The sequence below is a fragment of the Cololabis saira genome, chromosome 12, assembly GCF_033807715.1.
Source record: "Cololabis saira isolate AMF1-May2022 chromosome 12, fColSai1.1, whole genome shotgun sequence".
In the NCBI taxonomy this organism is placed as follows: domain Eukaryota; kingdom Metazoa; phylum Chordata; class Actinopteri; order Beloniformes; family Belonidae; genus Cololabis; species Cololabis saira.
In genome coordinates this window covers 8,840,996-8,856,883 of record NC_084598.1, presented here as the reverse complement: position 1 = coordinate 8,856,883, position 15,888 = coordinate 8,840,996, and the positions used below count along the sequence as shown (strand labels likewise).

The 15,888-nt window shown below is 40.6% G+C and overlaps 1 protein-coding gene across 3 annotated transcripts; it reads right to left on the bottom strand.

The window, feature by feature from the left end:
- Nucleotides 1–402: 402 nt before the first annotated feature.
- Nucleotides 403–15,188, bottom strand: zbtb48 (zinc finger and BTB domain containing 48). Of its 3 annotated transcripts, none has more exons than XM_061734732.1 (13): nucleotides 15,123–15,188; nucleotides 14,721–14,788; nucleotides 13,413–13,876; nucleotides 12,372–12,565; nucleotides 9,876–10,177; nucleotides 9,697–9,802; nucleotides 8,912–9,004; nucleotides 8,052–8,138; nucleotides 7,174–7,328; nucleotides 4,784–4,920; nucleotides 3,534–3,698; nucleotides 2,544–2,632; nucleotides 403–1,402 (listed from the first exon to the last, which is right to left on the bottom strand). In XM_061734732.1, the coding sequence occupies exons 3-13, from the start codon at nucleotides 13,867–13,869 to the stop codon at nucleotides 1,007–1,009; spliced, it is 2,181 nt and encodes a 726-aa protein (XP_061590716.1). In that variant the 5' UTR covers nucleotides 13,870–13,876; nucleotides 14,721–14,788; nucleotides 15,123–15,188; the 3' UTR covers nucleotides 403–1,006. The 3 variants fall into 3 exon arrangements, with proteins under 3 accessions (XP_061590716.1, XP_061590718.1, XP_061590717.1); XM_061734734.1 differs by having other exon boundaries at nucleotides 13,413–13,873; XM_061734733.1 differs by lacking the exon at nucleotides 15,123–15,188 and adding an exon at nucleotides 14,888–15,073.
- Between the last annotated feature and the right edge of the window lie 700 nt (nucleotides 15,189–15,888).

Genomic DNA, 15,888 nt, shown 5'->3' with positions numbered 1-15,888 from the left:
AGGATGAAAGGATAACTTTATTTTGAAAAGGACTTTTATTTTGAATGTTCGGACTCCGTCGCAGTTAACGGTTTTTGACAGGTTTTTTTATGTAAATACTTTGTGTGTAAATACTTTACTGAAGGGGCGGAGATTTCAACAGATTTTTTTGTTATAGTGTCTCAGTTAGAGAGGAAAAAGGTAATGTTGTCATTGTCAATGAATACAGTACGTTTGTAAATATTTGTTAAGTGTGTTGTAAGATGAATATCTGTTTACTGCAGCTCTTACGGTGTGAAGGAACTTAATAAACTCCTGAACATCAGTTGAAGACTCCAACGTTTCTTTCTGAGGACTGGACACTACACCCTGGATTAGTTTATGAGTACAGGACTGTCTCAGAAAATTAGAATATTGTGATAAAGTTCTTTATTTTCTGTAATGCAATTACAAAAACAAAAATGTCATACATTCTGTATTCATTACGAATCAACTGAAATATTGCAAGCCTTTTATTATTTTAATATTGCTGATCATGGCTTACAGCTTAAGAAAACTATCTCATCCTATCTAAAAAAATTAGAATATTCTGGGAATCTTAATCTTAAACTGTACTGTTTTATGTATGTATTTTCTTTAGAACAATCACATATTTGTGTCATGGCCGTGGCTCCGTTTCAACACAACGTCCTGCCGTCTCCAAGAACCTCAATGCAACAAGACTTCCCTGCTGGACTGAACAGAGGCTGTAAATGTTCAACTACTTCTTTCCTGCTTTCAGACAGATGACACGTCATTCGTCGTCATATTGACAAAAATCTTTGTTGATAAGTGAGAAACACTGTTTGTGTGGTGTAAAGCAGTTCGTTGTCCCACTACTCCGGCTGTTTGCCTCAGCAGTCGTTCTCTGTCATCTCATTTATACCTCATCTACAGCTGATTAAAACATGGACAGTCTGTCTCAAAGTATCATGTCAACATCATGTGTAGATAAAGAGTCATGAAGGAGTTCATTAGAGCTCAGTGCTCAAGTCTTGCTCTGGGACAACTCCTGGACGATCCCGTCCATGTCCAGGGTGGACCTGAAGGCCTGGCTGACCAGCTGAGCCGGCTGCAGCACGGCGGCCACCGCCGGCCCGGAGAACCCCGTGTCCCCGGTGTGGGCGGGGGGCGTGTCCTGGCTGCTCCCCACCTCCTCCAACACGATGCTGACCACGGAGCCGGGGGCCAGGCGTGAGGACGGGTCCGGCTGCAGGATCCCGGGGTCGGCGAGCAGCTGGGCCTCCATCGGCTCGGTGGCTCCGCCGTGGCCGTGGCCGGGGCTTCCTTCCACCACCTGCACGATGACGTTCCTCAGCTTCCTCTGCCGCGGGTTGTAGTTCTCCGTGCGTTTGTGGATCTGAATGTGTCTCCGCAGGTGAGCCTGGAATCAGTGGCGAGGCAGTTCCGTCAGGCACAAATACAGGCAACTTCCTCAGAGTAAAGACCACGCCCCTTCCAGCCCTCAGAGTAAAGACCACGCCCCCTTCACACTGCAGAGTAAAGACCACGCCCCCTCAACCCCCTCAGAGTAAAGGCCACGCCCCTTTCACCTGCAGAGTAAAGACCACGCCCCTTCACACTGCAGAGTAAAGACCACGCCCCTTTCACCCCTCAGCGTAAAGACCACGCCCCTTTCACCCCTCAGAGTAAAGGCCACGCCCCTTTCACCCCTCAGAGTAAAGACCACGCCCCTTTTGTTACGTTACTATAAGCGTAACTATCTTAAAAATCGAGATAGGGAGAGTGACTTACTGTTAACCGTTTACTTCCACGTCTGTAGCAACAGTAACCAATGACGTCACATCCGGGTCCCTACATACTAACAACCAGCTCTCTGATTGGCTGAGACATAACCAAGCATATACTGTACTGTAACAGGTTGGATTAACTTTACACAACACCTTTCACCCCCTCAGAGCAAAGACCACACCCATTTCACCGTATCAGAGTAAAGACCATCGGTGCGTCCGAAATGCCATACTAAAAAGTATATACTAAAAAGTACACTTAAGTTCAGCACACTTTTGAGTAAATATCAGTAGTATGCATTAATTCGGACGTACTATTGAGAGCGCACACGTCACTTCCTGCCGTTGGGAGGAAGTGACGTGTCACAGCAGCAGTAGCAGCTGTTACCATGGTAACAGCAGCAGTAGCAGCACAATATTATACAATAATATTATCATACTTATGACTATACGTATCACTTAGCAACCAAACACCGCTGCATTGCATTGTGGGAAGTTTCTGCTCAGCTAGTGTCCATCAATCCACACTAATACATTTCTCCAGAATGAGTATGGATAGTACATACTAGAGCGCACTTGAGTACGTTCCAATGTTTCGGATGCACTAAAAAATCTCACGTACTATTTTTGCTACTCATTAGGGTGGAAGGATGGAATTTCGGACGCAGCCCATGCCCATTTCACCCTCTCAGAGCGAAGACCACGCCCCCTCCGTGAACCGTCAGCTGGATCAGAACCGTGGCGTATCAGAGCAGCTCTGGAGTGTTGACCCACCTGGCGAGTGAACTTGTAGCCGCAGTCCAGACACTCGAAGTTCCTCATCCCTTTGTGGCGCCGCAGGTGGACGCGCAGCTGCTCCCTGGCTGGGGGTTAGAAAGGACAGGTCAGCCCTTTACCGGCCCAGTACCAGTACCAGTACCAGCCCAGTGTCAGCCCACACTGCAAAAACTCAGAATCTTACCAGGAATATTTGTCTTATTTCTAGTTAAAATGTGTCATTTTTAGTCAAAAAATCTCATTACACTTAAAACAAGAATCATTAACAGAGCAATAACTTGTTATTTGACAATTTTCACCTGTTTCAAGTAAATTTTCACTTGAAATAAGTAGAAAAATCTGCCAGTGGGACAAGATTTATCTTCTCATCAAAAGCAAAAAAATGTGGTTCCACTGGCAGATTTTTCTACTTATTTTAAGTGAAAATCTACTTGAAACAGGTGAAAATTGTTGTTTTTTCCAGTGATAAATTTTTTTTTAACTGAAAATGAGACATTTTAACTAGAAATAAGAGAAATATTCTTGTTAAGATTTTGAGATTTTGCAGCCCAATACCAGCCCAGTGCCCGTGCTGGTATCAGTGACTACGTTTACATGCAGTCAAAATTGGGGTTACGGTCAATATTCCGGTTACTGAAACATTTGGAATATTCCGTTTACAAGTGTGAGCAAACAGGGTTATCCCTGTTTACATGGTAATTAATCATTAGGATATCTGGATCAAACCAGCGATGCACGGAGAACATCATGACGCAATTCCCGTCATTTCCGCTTTTAGTACTTTTATACTTTTACTTGAGTAAAAAACTTGAGTTGATACTTCAACTTCTGCAGGAGTATTTTTAAAATCTAGTATCTATACTTCTACCCGAGTAATGAATGTGAATACTTTTGACACCTCTGCATGGCCGTGCAACCGGGTTATTGATAATATTCCGGTTAGAAAAGGGTTATTTATGCATGTAAACGTAGTGAGTGTGTGCTCACCTTTGAAGGTCTTGTTGCAGATGCTGCAGGGGTGCGGCCGGCCCTCCTCGTGCTTGCTGGCCTTGTGGCGGAGCAGCGCTCCTTTCTCCGTGAAGCGCTGCTGGCAGACGTCGCAGCCGAAGGGCCGCTCGCCGGTGTGTGTGCGGTGGTGCTTGTCCAGGCTGGCTGGAACGACACACACGCGGGATCATCTGATCAGAGGCAGTTTACTTTAGTTTAGTTTATTTATTTGGCGAAATATAAGACAAATTGAACAATAAAAATGTAAAAACATTGAAATAACATGCAAGGAAAGGAAGAGGCCTGGTGGCTTATATAGAATCCTTTCCATATACAGGACTGTCTCAGAAAATTGGAATTTTATGATTTTCTGTAATGCAATTACAAAAACAATTAAAGCTGCAAGCAGCGATGAACGGGCCCTCGCACTCATGGCCACCGTCCCCCATAATCATATCAGAAATGACACCACCCACGACTTCCTATGTCAAACCATTCAAAAGTTATAGCAGAAAATAGGGAAATTTTTTCTCGAAATTTCGACTTTTTTCTCGAAGTGCATAATGAAAAAAAAATCTTCCCCCAGTTCTAACTAATATAAAAACATGCAGCATGTGTTGCCTTCATTCTAAGGCTTATACTAAACTTTTTTCTCAACATTTCGACTTTTTTTCTCGACATTTCGACTTTTTTCTCAACATTTTGACTTTTTTCTCGACGTTTCGACTTTATTCTTGACGTTGCGACTTTTCTCAACATTTTGACTTTTTTCTCGACATTTCAACCTTTTTCTCGAAATTTTGACTTTTGGCTCAAGATTGTATTTCAACATTAATCTTGACATTTTGACTTTTTTCTCAAAATTTTCGACTTTTTTCTCGAAATTTCGACTTTTTTCTCAAAGTGCATGATGAAAACAAAAATCTTCCCACAGTTATAACTAATATAGAAACATGCAGCATGTTCATTCTAAGGCTGATACAAGACTTTTCATTTTTTGCGGCTCCAGACATATTTGTTTTTTGTGTTTTTGGTCCAATATGGCTCTTTCAACATTTTGGGTTGCCGACCCCCGGTTTAGCCAATCAGAATGCAGAACACGATGCACAATGCAAATCCGTGAAGCAGCGAGCGAGACATGAAAGGTGAACCGCGTTATAGCGAGAGATTACTGTATAAAACCTTAGAAGTGAAAGAACATCTACTTTCTCTGCTTTATTCCTCCTGCTGGAATTTTGACGGTTAAGAACCTTGTGTCCTGAAGGTTTTCCCACAGAGGTGACACTGGTAGGGTCTCTCGCCGCTGTGCACCCGTAGGTGCATGTTGAGGTTGTTCTTTTGGGAGAAGGCGTGGCCACAGATGGTGCAGATGAAGGGCCGCTCGTTTCTGTGGAACAGAGGAGGAACTTTTGATAAGTTTTTAGCCTACTGTCCTTATCTTATAACACAACCATACTTTCACAGCAAGGCAGACAAATGTGTACAGTTTGACTCACTTATTTCCCTCTGTTACTCTCCCTTCCATTTTGTAATATGTAAAATATAACATGAACCTAGGAACAATGGATGTCACACTTCCTTTCAAATATCTGCAAGTCAAAAATCTGGTACTTCAAGTCATGCACAAAGGTACTTAAAGCAGTTCAGGTCTCCATGCTCCTATGTATCCGCTGTGGGAGAGATTTGTAGCTCCATCTCTCAAACGTCTCCGATTGTAGCCTTAGAGCAAATGTAAATTTCTCCATAGTATAGATTTCTTGAACAGTTTTTTGCCAGTCTTCCATTGTCGGTGCATTGGGTTGTAACCACTTCCTTGTTATGGCCTTCTTCGCTTCAATCAATAAACTTCTTCATTAGATATTTATCTGCTTTCGCTTGAGTATGCAATGCCATGGTACCAAAATACATTATGCTGACATCAAATTGTAAGGTAATTTGAAATATGTGTTCCAGACAATCATGAATGTCATGCCAATAGGGCTGTTCGATTAATCGATTTGAAATCGTAATCGCGATTATGTAGTTAGAACGATGTTAAAACGTGAAACTTGTAAAATCGATTTTTCACTTTTTTTTTTTTTTTTTTTTTTACCTTGTCTGCACACATATTTATGATTGATACCATATTAATGATTGATGGAAATACCTCTCAATACCTGCGACAAGTGCCCCATGGGAGAGGCTCTTTAGTGTAGGAGGGGGCGTTGTAACATGCCACCGGGCATCCCTCAAGCCAGATGCGGTAGACCGGCTCGTGTTCCTTGCAAAAAACTTGCAAATGTGAACAGCAAATGTAATGACTGACATTACACACCTCTACCTCCTTCATGGGTTGCATTATTATTTAGCATGCAAAGACCCAGTTTAGTTTAATTAGAAAATGTCTTGTTTTATTTAATTGGAAATACAACTTACTGTATGTTTGCAAGTGCTGATTTGCTGATTTTTTTTCCAGAGATAAAACTTTATATTTTATTATATTTTTTAAAACTTTTTTTCAACTTATTTTACAGAGTTTTGCACTTTATTCATTAATTTTTGGTTTAATAAGAGCAAAGTTTGCACTTAAAGCCAATGGGGCAAATGTTCAATAAAAAACAGCATATTTGAAATCATTTCTTTGCCTTTTGCCAATTCACAAAATAATCGTAATCGAAAATCGGATTTTGAGAAAAAAAAAAATCGAGATTTTATTTTTGGGCAAAATCGAACAGCCCTACATGCCAGTAATGCCACTTTTGCACTAGTATCGGTTCAGCCCGGCTCCGCTCGGCGCGGTACGACACGGTTCCACCCGTGTGTTTTCGCATTGCCAGGGGAGAAGCGGGCAGGTTGGGGTGAAGCTGCTGTGACGTACTCGATTGCGCAACCGCTTTGTTCATGTCGCGCTGATGAGAAATCAGCTGGAGCCGGGAGCGGCTGAGAGTAAAACAGCCCGTCTACATCCCTTTTTAAATTTTTTCTCCTCAGCCACCAGGTTTATGAACATCTGCACCTCAGAGTTGGATCACCAAACAGACGTTTTGCGCTTTATAATAAAATCGCTGCGAGCCGCGAGTCGCCTCGCTCTGACTCCCGCTTCCTGATTCAAACGTCTGCCGGCCCCGCCCCCCGACCAATCAGAGGCGCGGAGGGTGGTGACGGCCCCGCCCCCCGACCAATCGGTGGCGAGGAGGGTGGTGACGTCAGAAATAGTCCCTTCTCAGCCCGCAAAGAACCTGGCTGAAATGGTTACAGAAAAAAGTATCGACTTGGAGCGGCTTTACCCGTCTCAGCCCTAGTGCGAAAGCGCAAAATGGGGCCATAGCGGGTAGAACCGGGGAGAAGTGAGACTAATGCAAAAGCGCCATAAGACAGAAGTTTTGGACAATCCCAAAATAAATGATAATAGTTAGCTAAATCTGAACCACACATCCTCCAACAACTTGTTCCACTTCCTAGGTGTCTCTTCTGAGCAGGCGTTATAAAAAAAATCCCATGAGGTTTTTCCATCCAAATTCACGCCTAATTTGTTTTTATTGCTTGCTTTGAGCCAGCAATGAAATTTCGTTCCACTTGTACTTGGTCTTTTGGTATGACAATAAAGTGAACCTTCGAAACAGAAACAGTTGCTCTGTGACGAGCAGTGAAGCCTCTCCACCTGTGAATGGCCTTGATGTGCATCTGCAGGCCGTTCCGACTGGACGCTCGATGGCCGCACTCCTCGCAGACGAAGGGCTTCTCGCCCCGGTGTTTGGCTGCCTCGTGCACGCGCAGCTCAGTCCGGGTCAGGAAGGTTTTTGGACACTGCGGACACTGGAAATTACAGAAGAGTATCAGGGCCATGCAGGAGAACAAATATTTGAGAGGGGAAGATTTTTTTTATTGCGCACCTCGAGAAAAAAGTTGAAATGTCGAGAAAAAAGTCGAAATGTCGAGATTAATGTTGAAATACAATTTCAAGAATAAAGTCGAAATCTTGTGAATAAAGTCGAAATTTTCGGCTTTTTCCTCAACATTTCAATTTATTCTTGAAATTGTATTTCAACATTAATCTCGACATTTCGACTTTTTTCTCGAAGTGCACAATAAAAAAAAAAAATCTTTCTCCTCTAAAATATTATTTTTTATTTTTCTCCTGCCTGGCCCTAATACTCTTCCGTAGGAAATAAAATATAGTTGGTCACTTTTTATTTGAAGAGTTTGTGTGTGAATCTCCCATCATACCATAACACCAGTTATGAATAAGCAGACGTTTTGAATAAATGTTTACAAGCGTTTTCATTGGGAAGAGTTCGGCCACTTAATTGTTTTTTTATGAAGCGTGAAAAGAGCTCAGGTGGTGATTAAATCTCGTCCATTTCCCCCTGACTAAATCAAATACAAGTCTGAGTTTCTTCCACAGACCATCAAATAAGTACAGAACAGTTTTTACAGATTTATAACTTCTTTTAGGTTGGATTTTTTGCCTTAATAGCGACTGAGGTTTTGAAACACAAGTGAAACAGAGATGATGCTGTTGGGTGTGCGTAAACTCACTGCGTGGGGTTTAGGATGGCCATGGACCTTCATCATGTGCACGGTCAAGTTCTTCTTGTACATAAACTGTTCATTACACGTGGCACACTGGAAAAATGACAGCAAGGCATAAAGGTATTTACAATTGAAAAGCTAGGCAGTAAAACGTAGAGATTTGATCCGTCTCAGGGCCCTATCACACCTGACGTACGGAAAATCTGCTGAATCTACGAGCAAATAAGTTGGGTGGGTTTAGTACCGGAGCAGGATGAAACACACGTTACAGTGTGCTCAGGTTAGGGCTGGGGGTCCATTCAAATGTCAAGAATCGATTCCGATTCTTAAGATTCAGAATCGATTATCAAGATTTGATTCCATCCAATTCCGATATTGATTTGGTTTAGTGTTATTAAAGCTGTTTTTTTTCAGCTGTTGCATGAATTATATGACTGTGTAGTTATGCAACACATTAATACTAGTATTATATTGAGATTCAACACCAAGTATTGGCAGCTAATGATGCTGTAAGGACCAATCAGCTCCCAGAATGCTGATAGAACTGCTTTCAGAAACATCATGGGGCAGAATTACCAAACAGATCAAGAGCAGCAAACAGAGGATGTATGAAATCGGTTTTATTTTTTCCCACATTCCCTTTAAATTTTTTCCATTTTTGGGGTTTTCAATATCGGAATCGAATCCAATCAGATCAAATCAAATCTTAATATGATCGATTCTGAATCTTAAGAATCGGAATTGAATCGATTCTTGACATTTGAATGGATCCCCAGCCCTGATGTACCAGCGTTAAAGACATGTCATGTCGGCATACGCTGGCTGAATTGTCCCAGTGTGACGGGCCCCTGAGGGAGTGACGGTACCTTGTGGGGCATCTCTCCGGTGTGGGAGACCACATGCGAGCGCAGCTCTTCTTTGGTGTTGAAGCTGGAGGAACATGTGGAGCAGCCGTACGTCTGGAATCACAGCAGCACAGACTACGTTTACATGCAGTCAATAACCCTTTTAAAACCCGAATATTGGCAATAACCCGAATTTGCACGACCATGTAAACACCAATAACTTCTTTGAATAACCCAAATTTGCTCATATTCGGGTTTTCAAAAAACCCCATTATGACCCCTGGGTTACTCCTTTTAAAACCTGAATATTGGGTCATGTAAACGCCTAACGGAATATCCTCATCAAACGGAACAGGAATTTGTTTTCTGCGCATGCTCTGTTCACAAGGAATCCTGGTCTTTTGAGTCCAGGAAGTTCTTATAAACACGGAGAAACGCAAGACCAGGAGGAGACTAATCACTTCATAAATGTAATGAAGGATATGAACATTTCTGCATTTGTAGACGGTAGAAAGTACCGGGATAGAAGATTTACAAGAAGATGAGCGGAAAGTTGCGTGAAGCAGCATTTGTTTTGAATTTGGATACAGGAAGAAGAAGCGGAAATGATGGGAATTGCGTCATGACGTTCTCCGCGCGTCGCTGGTTTAATCCAGATATCCTGAATGATTAATCACCATGTAAACGGAATATTCAGAATGTTTCAGTAACCGGAATATTAGCAATAACCCGAATTTTGACTGCATGTAAACGTAGTCACTGATAACAACGGTGGCACCAGACGAGCTGCCGTTCCCTTCGCTCACCTGAACTCTAGCACAGTCCCGGGTCTCGTGGATGAAGAGATTCTCCTTCCTGAAATACCTCTTTCCACATTTCAGGCAGGCGAAGGGCCTCTCCCCGGTGTGCCGCCTGCAGAAAACACACTTCAGTGGCCGCTCTCCTCCCCAGCAGCTCGGGGACAGAAAAGGGACACGCCCTGTACCTGTTATGGACTTTGAGATAGTATTTGCTCTTGAAGCATTTTTGGCAGAGCGGACACCGCACAAGGTCCTTGCCGGAGTCGTCCTCCGTGGTGTCGTTACTGCTGCTTTTGCTTGTTTTACTCTGGGCTTTGTGATTGTGGGCCGAGGGCGAGGAGGAGGAGGCGGCCTCTGCAGGAGGCACGTACTCCTCATCCGTGTCTTCAACGCCCTCACAGTCGTCTCCATCGTCACCGTCTTCCTGTTCCAGCTCTGCTGCTGTTTCTGCTGTGATCTGCCCGTCAACGGTCTGCTGCTCTGTTACCTGCACACAGCAGGAGAGAGGGATTACTGGATGGATCATCTATAACAGGGGTGGGCGACCCTGGTCCTCCAGGGCCGCTGTCCTGCATGTTTTACATCAGGGCTCGGCAACCCGCGGCTCTTTAGCGCCGCCCTAGTGGCTCCTGGAGCTTTTTTTAAAATGTTTGACCTTTTTTTCTTTTTTCCCTTTTTCCTTCTTTTTTTCTTCCCTTTTCCTTTCCTTTTTAATCTCAATATTTCAACTTTTTCTTGAAATTTCGACTTTTTTCTCAACATATCGACTTTTATCTCGACGTTTCGACTTTTTTTCTCGACATTTTCGACTTTTTTCTCAACATTTCGACTTTTTTCTCGAAATTTTGACTTTTGGCTCAAGATTATACTTCAACATTAATCTTGACATTTTGACATTTTGACTTTTTTCTCGACATTTCGACTTCTGCCTCAAGATTGTACTTCAACATTAACCTTGACATTTTGACTTTTTTCTCGAAATTTTCAACTTTTTTCTCGAAATTTCGAATTTTTTCTCAACATTTCTACTTTTTTTTCAAAGTGCATAATGAAAAAAAAATCTTCCCCCAGTTATAACTAATATAGAAACATGCAGCATGTGTTGCCTTCATTCTAAGGCTGATACAAGACTTTTCATTTTTTGCGGCACCAGACATATTTGTTTTTTGTGTTTTTGGTCCAATATGGCTCTTTCAACATTTTGGGGTGCTGACCCCTGCTTTAGATGTTTCCCCGTTTCGTTGCACCGTGATACAAGTGACTGTGTCGTTAACAGAATTGTGCAGACCTTAATGACAAGCTGATGACGAGCATTAATTAGAATCAGGTGTGTTAAAGCAGGGAAACATGTAAAACTTCTTCAACCTTTTTTAGCCCAGGGACTCCTCCTTGGATGAGAGAAAAACAGAGCAGGGACCCTCGCTTGTAATTCTTATTTTTTCCCTTTTTTATTAATGTATCAAGTTATGAGCCTGGCTTATAATAACTTTTGAATGCATTTTATTCTGCTTATATCACCTTATTAACCAATTCCTGACTGGGTTATTAGCTACATGTGTTTATGGTTGATAAACTTTGTCCTCGTCAGACGTGGAAGGAGTAACGTTAGGCCGAGCTGGAACGTTACAATCTCCAGCTTTAGGCTTCGTTATTGTCACTAATTTATCCATCAGGTCTAACTAGTGTTAAATATGAAATAGCCAGGTCAATTTAGCAACAAATTTTCTTTTCTTAAACAGCTAGCTAGCTCGTTTTTCTGCTCTAGTCGACATTAGTCACATGACTCACGTCAGGGGAATCATTTATGTAGAGTTGTAGACTACAGGACTGTCTCAGAAAATTAGAATATTGTGATAAAGTCCTTTATTTTCTTTAATGCAAAAATGTCATACATTCTGGATTCATTACAAATCAACTGAAATATTGCAAGCCTTTTATTATTTTAATATTGCTGATCATGGCTTACAGCTTAAGAAAACTGAAATATCCTATCTCAAAGAAATTAGAATATTCTGGGAATCTTAATCTTAAACTGTAAACGATAATCAGCAATATTAAAATAATAAAAGGCTTGCAATATTTCAGTTGATTTGTAATGAATCCAGAATGTATGACATTTTAGTTTTTTTAATTGCATTACAGAAAATAAAGAAAATCACAATATTCTAATTTTCAGAGACAGTCCTGTAAATAGTTATTGTCAAAAGTAGATCATTATCACCTGTTAATGGAGTTTTCTCAATCATATATATATAGCCAATATATTATTTCTTCTTTTTTTTTTTTTTTAACTCAGCCAATTTTAAAAAGAAAACTCCTGCACACCTTCTTCTCACCGTACTCGTGTTTATTGGGCCAACGTTTCGGTCATAGACCTTTTTCAAGGAATCATTCCTCCTCCGACGCACCTTTCTGCCTATCCGGTGTGCTAAAAGTTTTCTACTTTGGATTTTTTTTAACTCACAAATTACTTTGGTTAAAATTGCCTTTATTTCTTTTGAAGTTGGAGGACCCCCTGCAGTAGCTCCTTGGCCCCCCTAGGGGCCGCGGACCCCCGGTTGAAGACCCCTGGTCTAAAACATACAGGACGCCGGTCCCCGAGGAGGACCAGGAATTCCCACCCCTGATCTGTAACAACAACTTGTTGCGATATTTCTTCATGGACACGTTCAGGCATTCACCTTGGTCTCCACAGCCAGATAATCAGGGTTTGCATTTCCTTCAGCAGCGGTTTCTTTCTCCACCCCGGCACCGGCGAGCACCAGAGAGTCCGGGCTCGTGTCGGCCGTCACCAGCCGCTTGGGGCCCTTCACTACCCGCCCCGACCGTGTGGTGGTGGTGGTGGCTGCATCAGAGCTGCACACGTCTGCTAGGGCTGGAAACAGAGTACTCAAGTAAAAGTACTGTTACTTCAGAATAATACAGGACTGTCTCAGAAAATTAGAATATTGTGATTTTCTGTAATGCAATTACAAAAACAAAAATGTCATACATTCTGGATTCATTACAAATCAACTGAAATATTGCAAGCCTTTTATTATTTTATAACTCAGCCTTTAATCTCATGACATCACTGGGTGATTCTTTGGGAAAAATGTTTGTTTTTGCATGTTTTGTCACAGACAGACTCAAACAAACACACACAGAATTTCTATGAGTTCATGGGCTTGTTCTAGTTCTGCCTGGTTAAAAAAGAAAAGTACAAAGACTTGAAAATATTGTGCTACTTGTGCTTAATTTATTTTTTATTCTGTTATTATTTTATTATTTATTAAAGTACTTGAATTTACTTTAAGATTATTTTAATTTAAGCTATTTTTTTTATTAATTTTAATTTATTTTATTGATGTAATTTGCCTGAAGATGATTATTTTGTACTTTTGTCTGTTTGAATGGTTTAGTTTAAGAAAACTCAAATATCCTATCTCAAAAAATTAGAATATTCTGGGAATCTTAATCTTAAACTGTAAGCCATAATCAGCTATATTAATATAATAAAAGGCTTGCAATATTTCAGTTGATTTGTAATGAATCCAGAATGTATGACATTTTTGTTTTTTTAATTTAATTACAGAAAATAAAGAACTTCATCACAATATGGAAAAAGTTTTAAAATACGTCATTCATTGAAGGTGCGCCTTATAATGCGGTGCTCCTTATAGTGCGGAAAATACGGTACTCAAGTAAATGTAACAGAGTAAATGTAAGTGTTTCCTACCCACCTCTGGCTGTGAAACAGCTCTCCTGTTTAACAGCCTTCCCCTCTGACGCCCCCCTTCTAGAGCGGCCTCTCTTCCCCCTGGAGGGCCCGGGGTTCCCAGGAGCCGTCCTGAAGTCGTGGCAGAGGGCGAGGGCCTCCGGGACCCCCAGGCTGGTGGCGGCTTGCTGCACCTTTTCCAGGTTGTCCGGGTCCAGCCTCAGCTCCCCGGTGTAGACGAAGTTCAGCAGCAGCTCCAGGCCGTCGCCGGGACACGCCTGCAGGCAGAACTCGGTGCACGGGGCGGCGGCGGCCTGCGGCTGCTTGAAGACGTCGCTGAAGCAGGCCAGGATGTTGTGATGGGCCAGGTGGAGCATCCCGTCGCCCACGCTCAGGGCTGCATCACAAAAGCTCCCCAGCGCCCTCTGCTGGTTCAGGGAGGACAGGACTCGCTGGGCATGGTTCCTCTCTGCTGCAGACATGCTCCTGCTGAAAACAAACACTCACTTTAGTCTACGGTCTAGTGATTTGTTTGAACAGACTGATTTATGAAGGAATATCATTGGGAGAAAAAAAATCTTAAATACCAAGTAAATGCATAAAATATCAGCATAATGCTTCAAACAGCATTTTAATAATATATAAACAGCAATCTATATACCACAGTAATATTCACGATTTAAATATGTTGCTTGTATTTATGTATATATATATATATATATATATATATATATATATATATATATATATATATATAAATATATATATATATATATAGATATTAAAAAACTTTAATAAAAAATAAAAAATTAAAAAAACAAAAGTGCCATACATTCTTGATTCATTACAAATCAACTGAAATATTGCAAGCCTTTTATTATTTTAATATTGCTGATCATGGTTTACAGCTTAAGAAAACTCAAATATCCTATCTCAAAAAATTATAATATTCTGGGAATCTTAATGTTAAACTGTAAGCCATAATCACCAATATTAAAATAATAAAAGGCTTGCAATATTTCAGTTGATTTGTAATTAATCCAGAATGTATGACATTTTTGTTTTTTTAATTGCATTACAGAAAATAAAGAACTTTATATATATATATATATATATATATATATATATATATATATATATATATATATATATATATATATATATATATGCACACAATCTGTTATCAATTGGATGATGCTACTTAAAATTTTTAAGAGACTGGGACAATGTTGTTTCCTCATTTGACTTAAAATGAACAAGTATTCAGGACACAAATATAAAATTGGTTTATTGCTTGATTGATTAATTTCAACCGTCATATCAATTAACTTACCATTAATTTAGGGTGCCAGCACACGCTTTTATGAATAAACACCTCCTCCTGGATCGGCTGGCAGGATGCTGCATGGAGGCATAAAATAAAGGACAGTTGAAATACCTTTCACACATATGTTAAAATGGGGATTTTTGGTTGTCATGTATGTTAATTTGATCAACTACTGTGGTTCAGATTGCTGTCTGGGATGGGAAAGGTTCCCCGAGTGCGCACTTCCACGTTTCTTCCTTAGCACATGTGTTTAAAGACGCTCCCTAAGCCCAGTCCGCCCGGCGGCTGCACCACCACACTGATTATACGTGCACATGACGCCTCTGCACCCACACCTCGGTCAACTCCACCCGATTCTGGTGTAATGCATTTAATTAGATAACATTGCAAAAGGGTTTTTGCTTGTACCTTGTTTTTCTTTTCTTGCAGGCCCCTTAAAAGTGCCAAAGGAAGAGGACGTGACGTCTCGTCGCTCGCCCAGGACGATCCCAGAAAAGGTTTTTGTTGGCCAATTGTTCAGAACACAACAATAAAATGCTTACCTCACTCAATAATAATAATAATAATAATGATAATGATAATTATAATAATAATAATAATAATAATAATAATAATAATAATAATAATAATAATAATAATAATAATAATAATAATAATAAAAATAATACATGCATCTGTGCATCGATTTCATATATTTTTTAACAGGGTTCCTACACATTTTTCAAGGTCAAATTCAAGCACTTTTCAAGCACTTTCAACAGTAATTTTCAAAATCTTAAAGCACCTTATCGCTGGGGTAAAATATCTACAGGAATATATATACACTCAATAATTTTTTTCGCTTTTTATCACAATTATGTACTTTGTATCGTGCTGTAAACATCTAGTTATGTTTCATCTTACTGATTTTATTTCTCCTTGTAATAACTAAACTATACAGTCTGATCCCAATTTTGTGAAAGACAAAGTTATAATTTCAAGCACTTTCAAGCACTTAAACTAAAATTCAAGCACTTTTCAGGCCTTGAAAACACAAAATTGAAATTCAAGCACTTTCAACGATTCCAAGCCCCCGTAGGAACCCTGTTTTTTTTAATCAAATCAAATCAAATCAAACTTTATTTATAAAGCACTTTTCATGCATAAAATGCAACACAAAGTGCTTTACATAAAA

Excerpts from the sequence above, each read along its gene's own strand:
- zbtb48 (XM_061734732.1), bottom strand. The coding sequence starts at position 13,869 with ATGTCTGCAGCAGAGAGGAACCATGCCCAGCGAGTCCTGTCCTCCCTG. Across the intron at positions 7,329-8,051 it reads GCCATCCTAAACCCCACGCA|TGTCCGCAGTGTCCAAAAAC; the intron begins GTGAGTTTACGC and ends TGTAATTTCCAG. Across the intron at positions 3,699-4,783 it reads GAAAACCTTCAGGACACAAG|CCAGCCTGGACAAGCACCAC; the intron begins GTTCTTAACCGT and ends GTGTCGTTCCAG.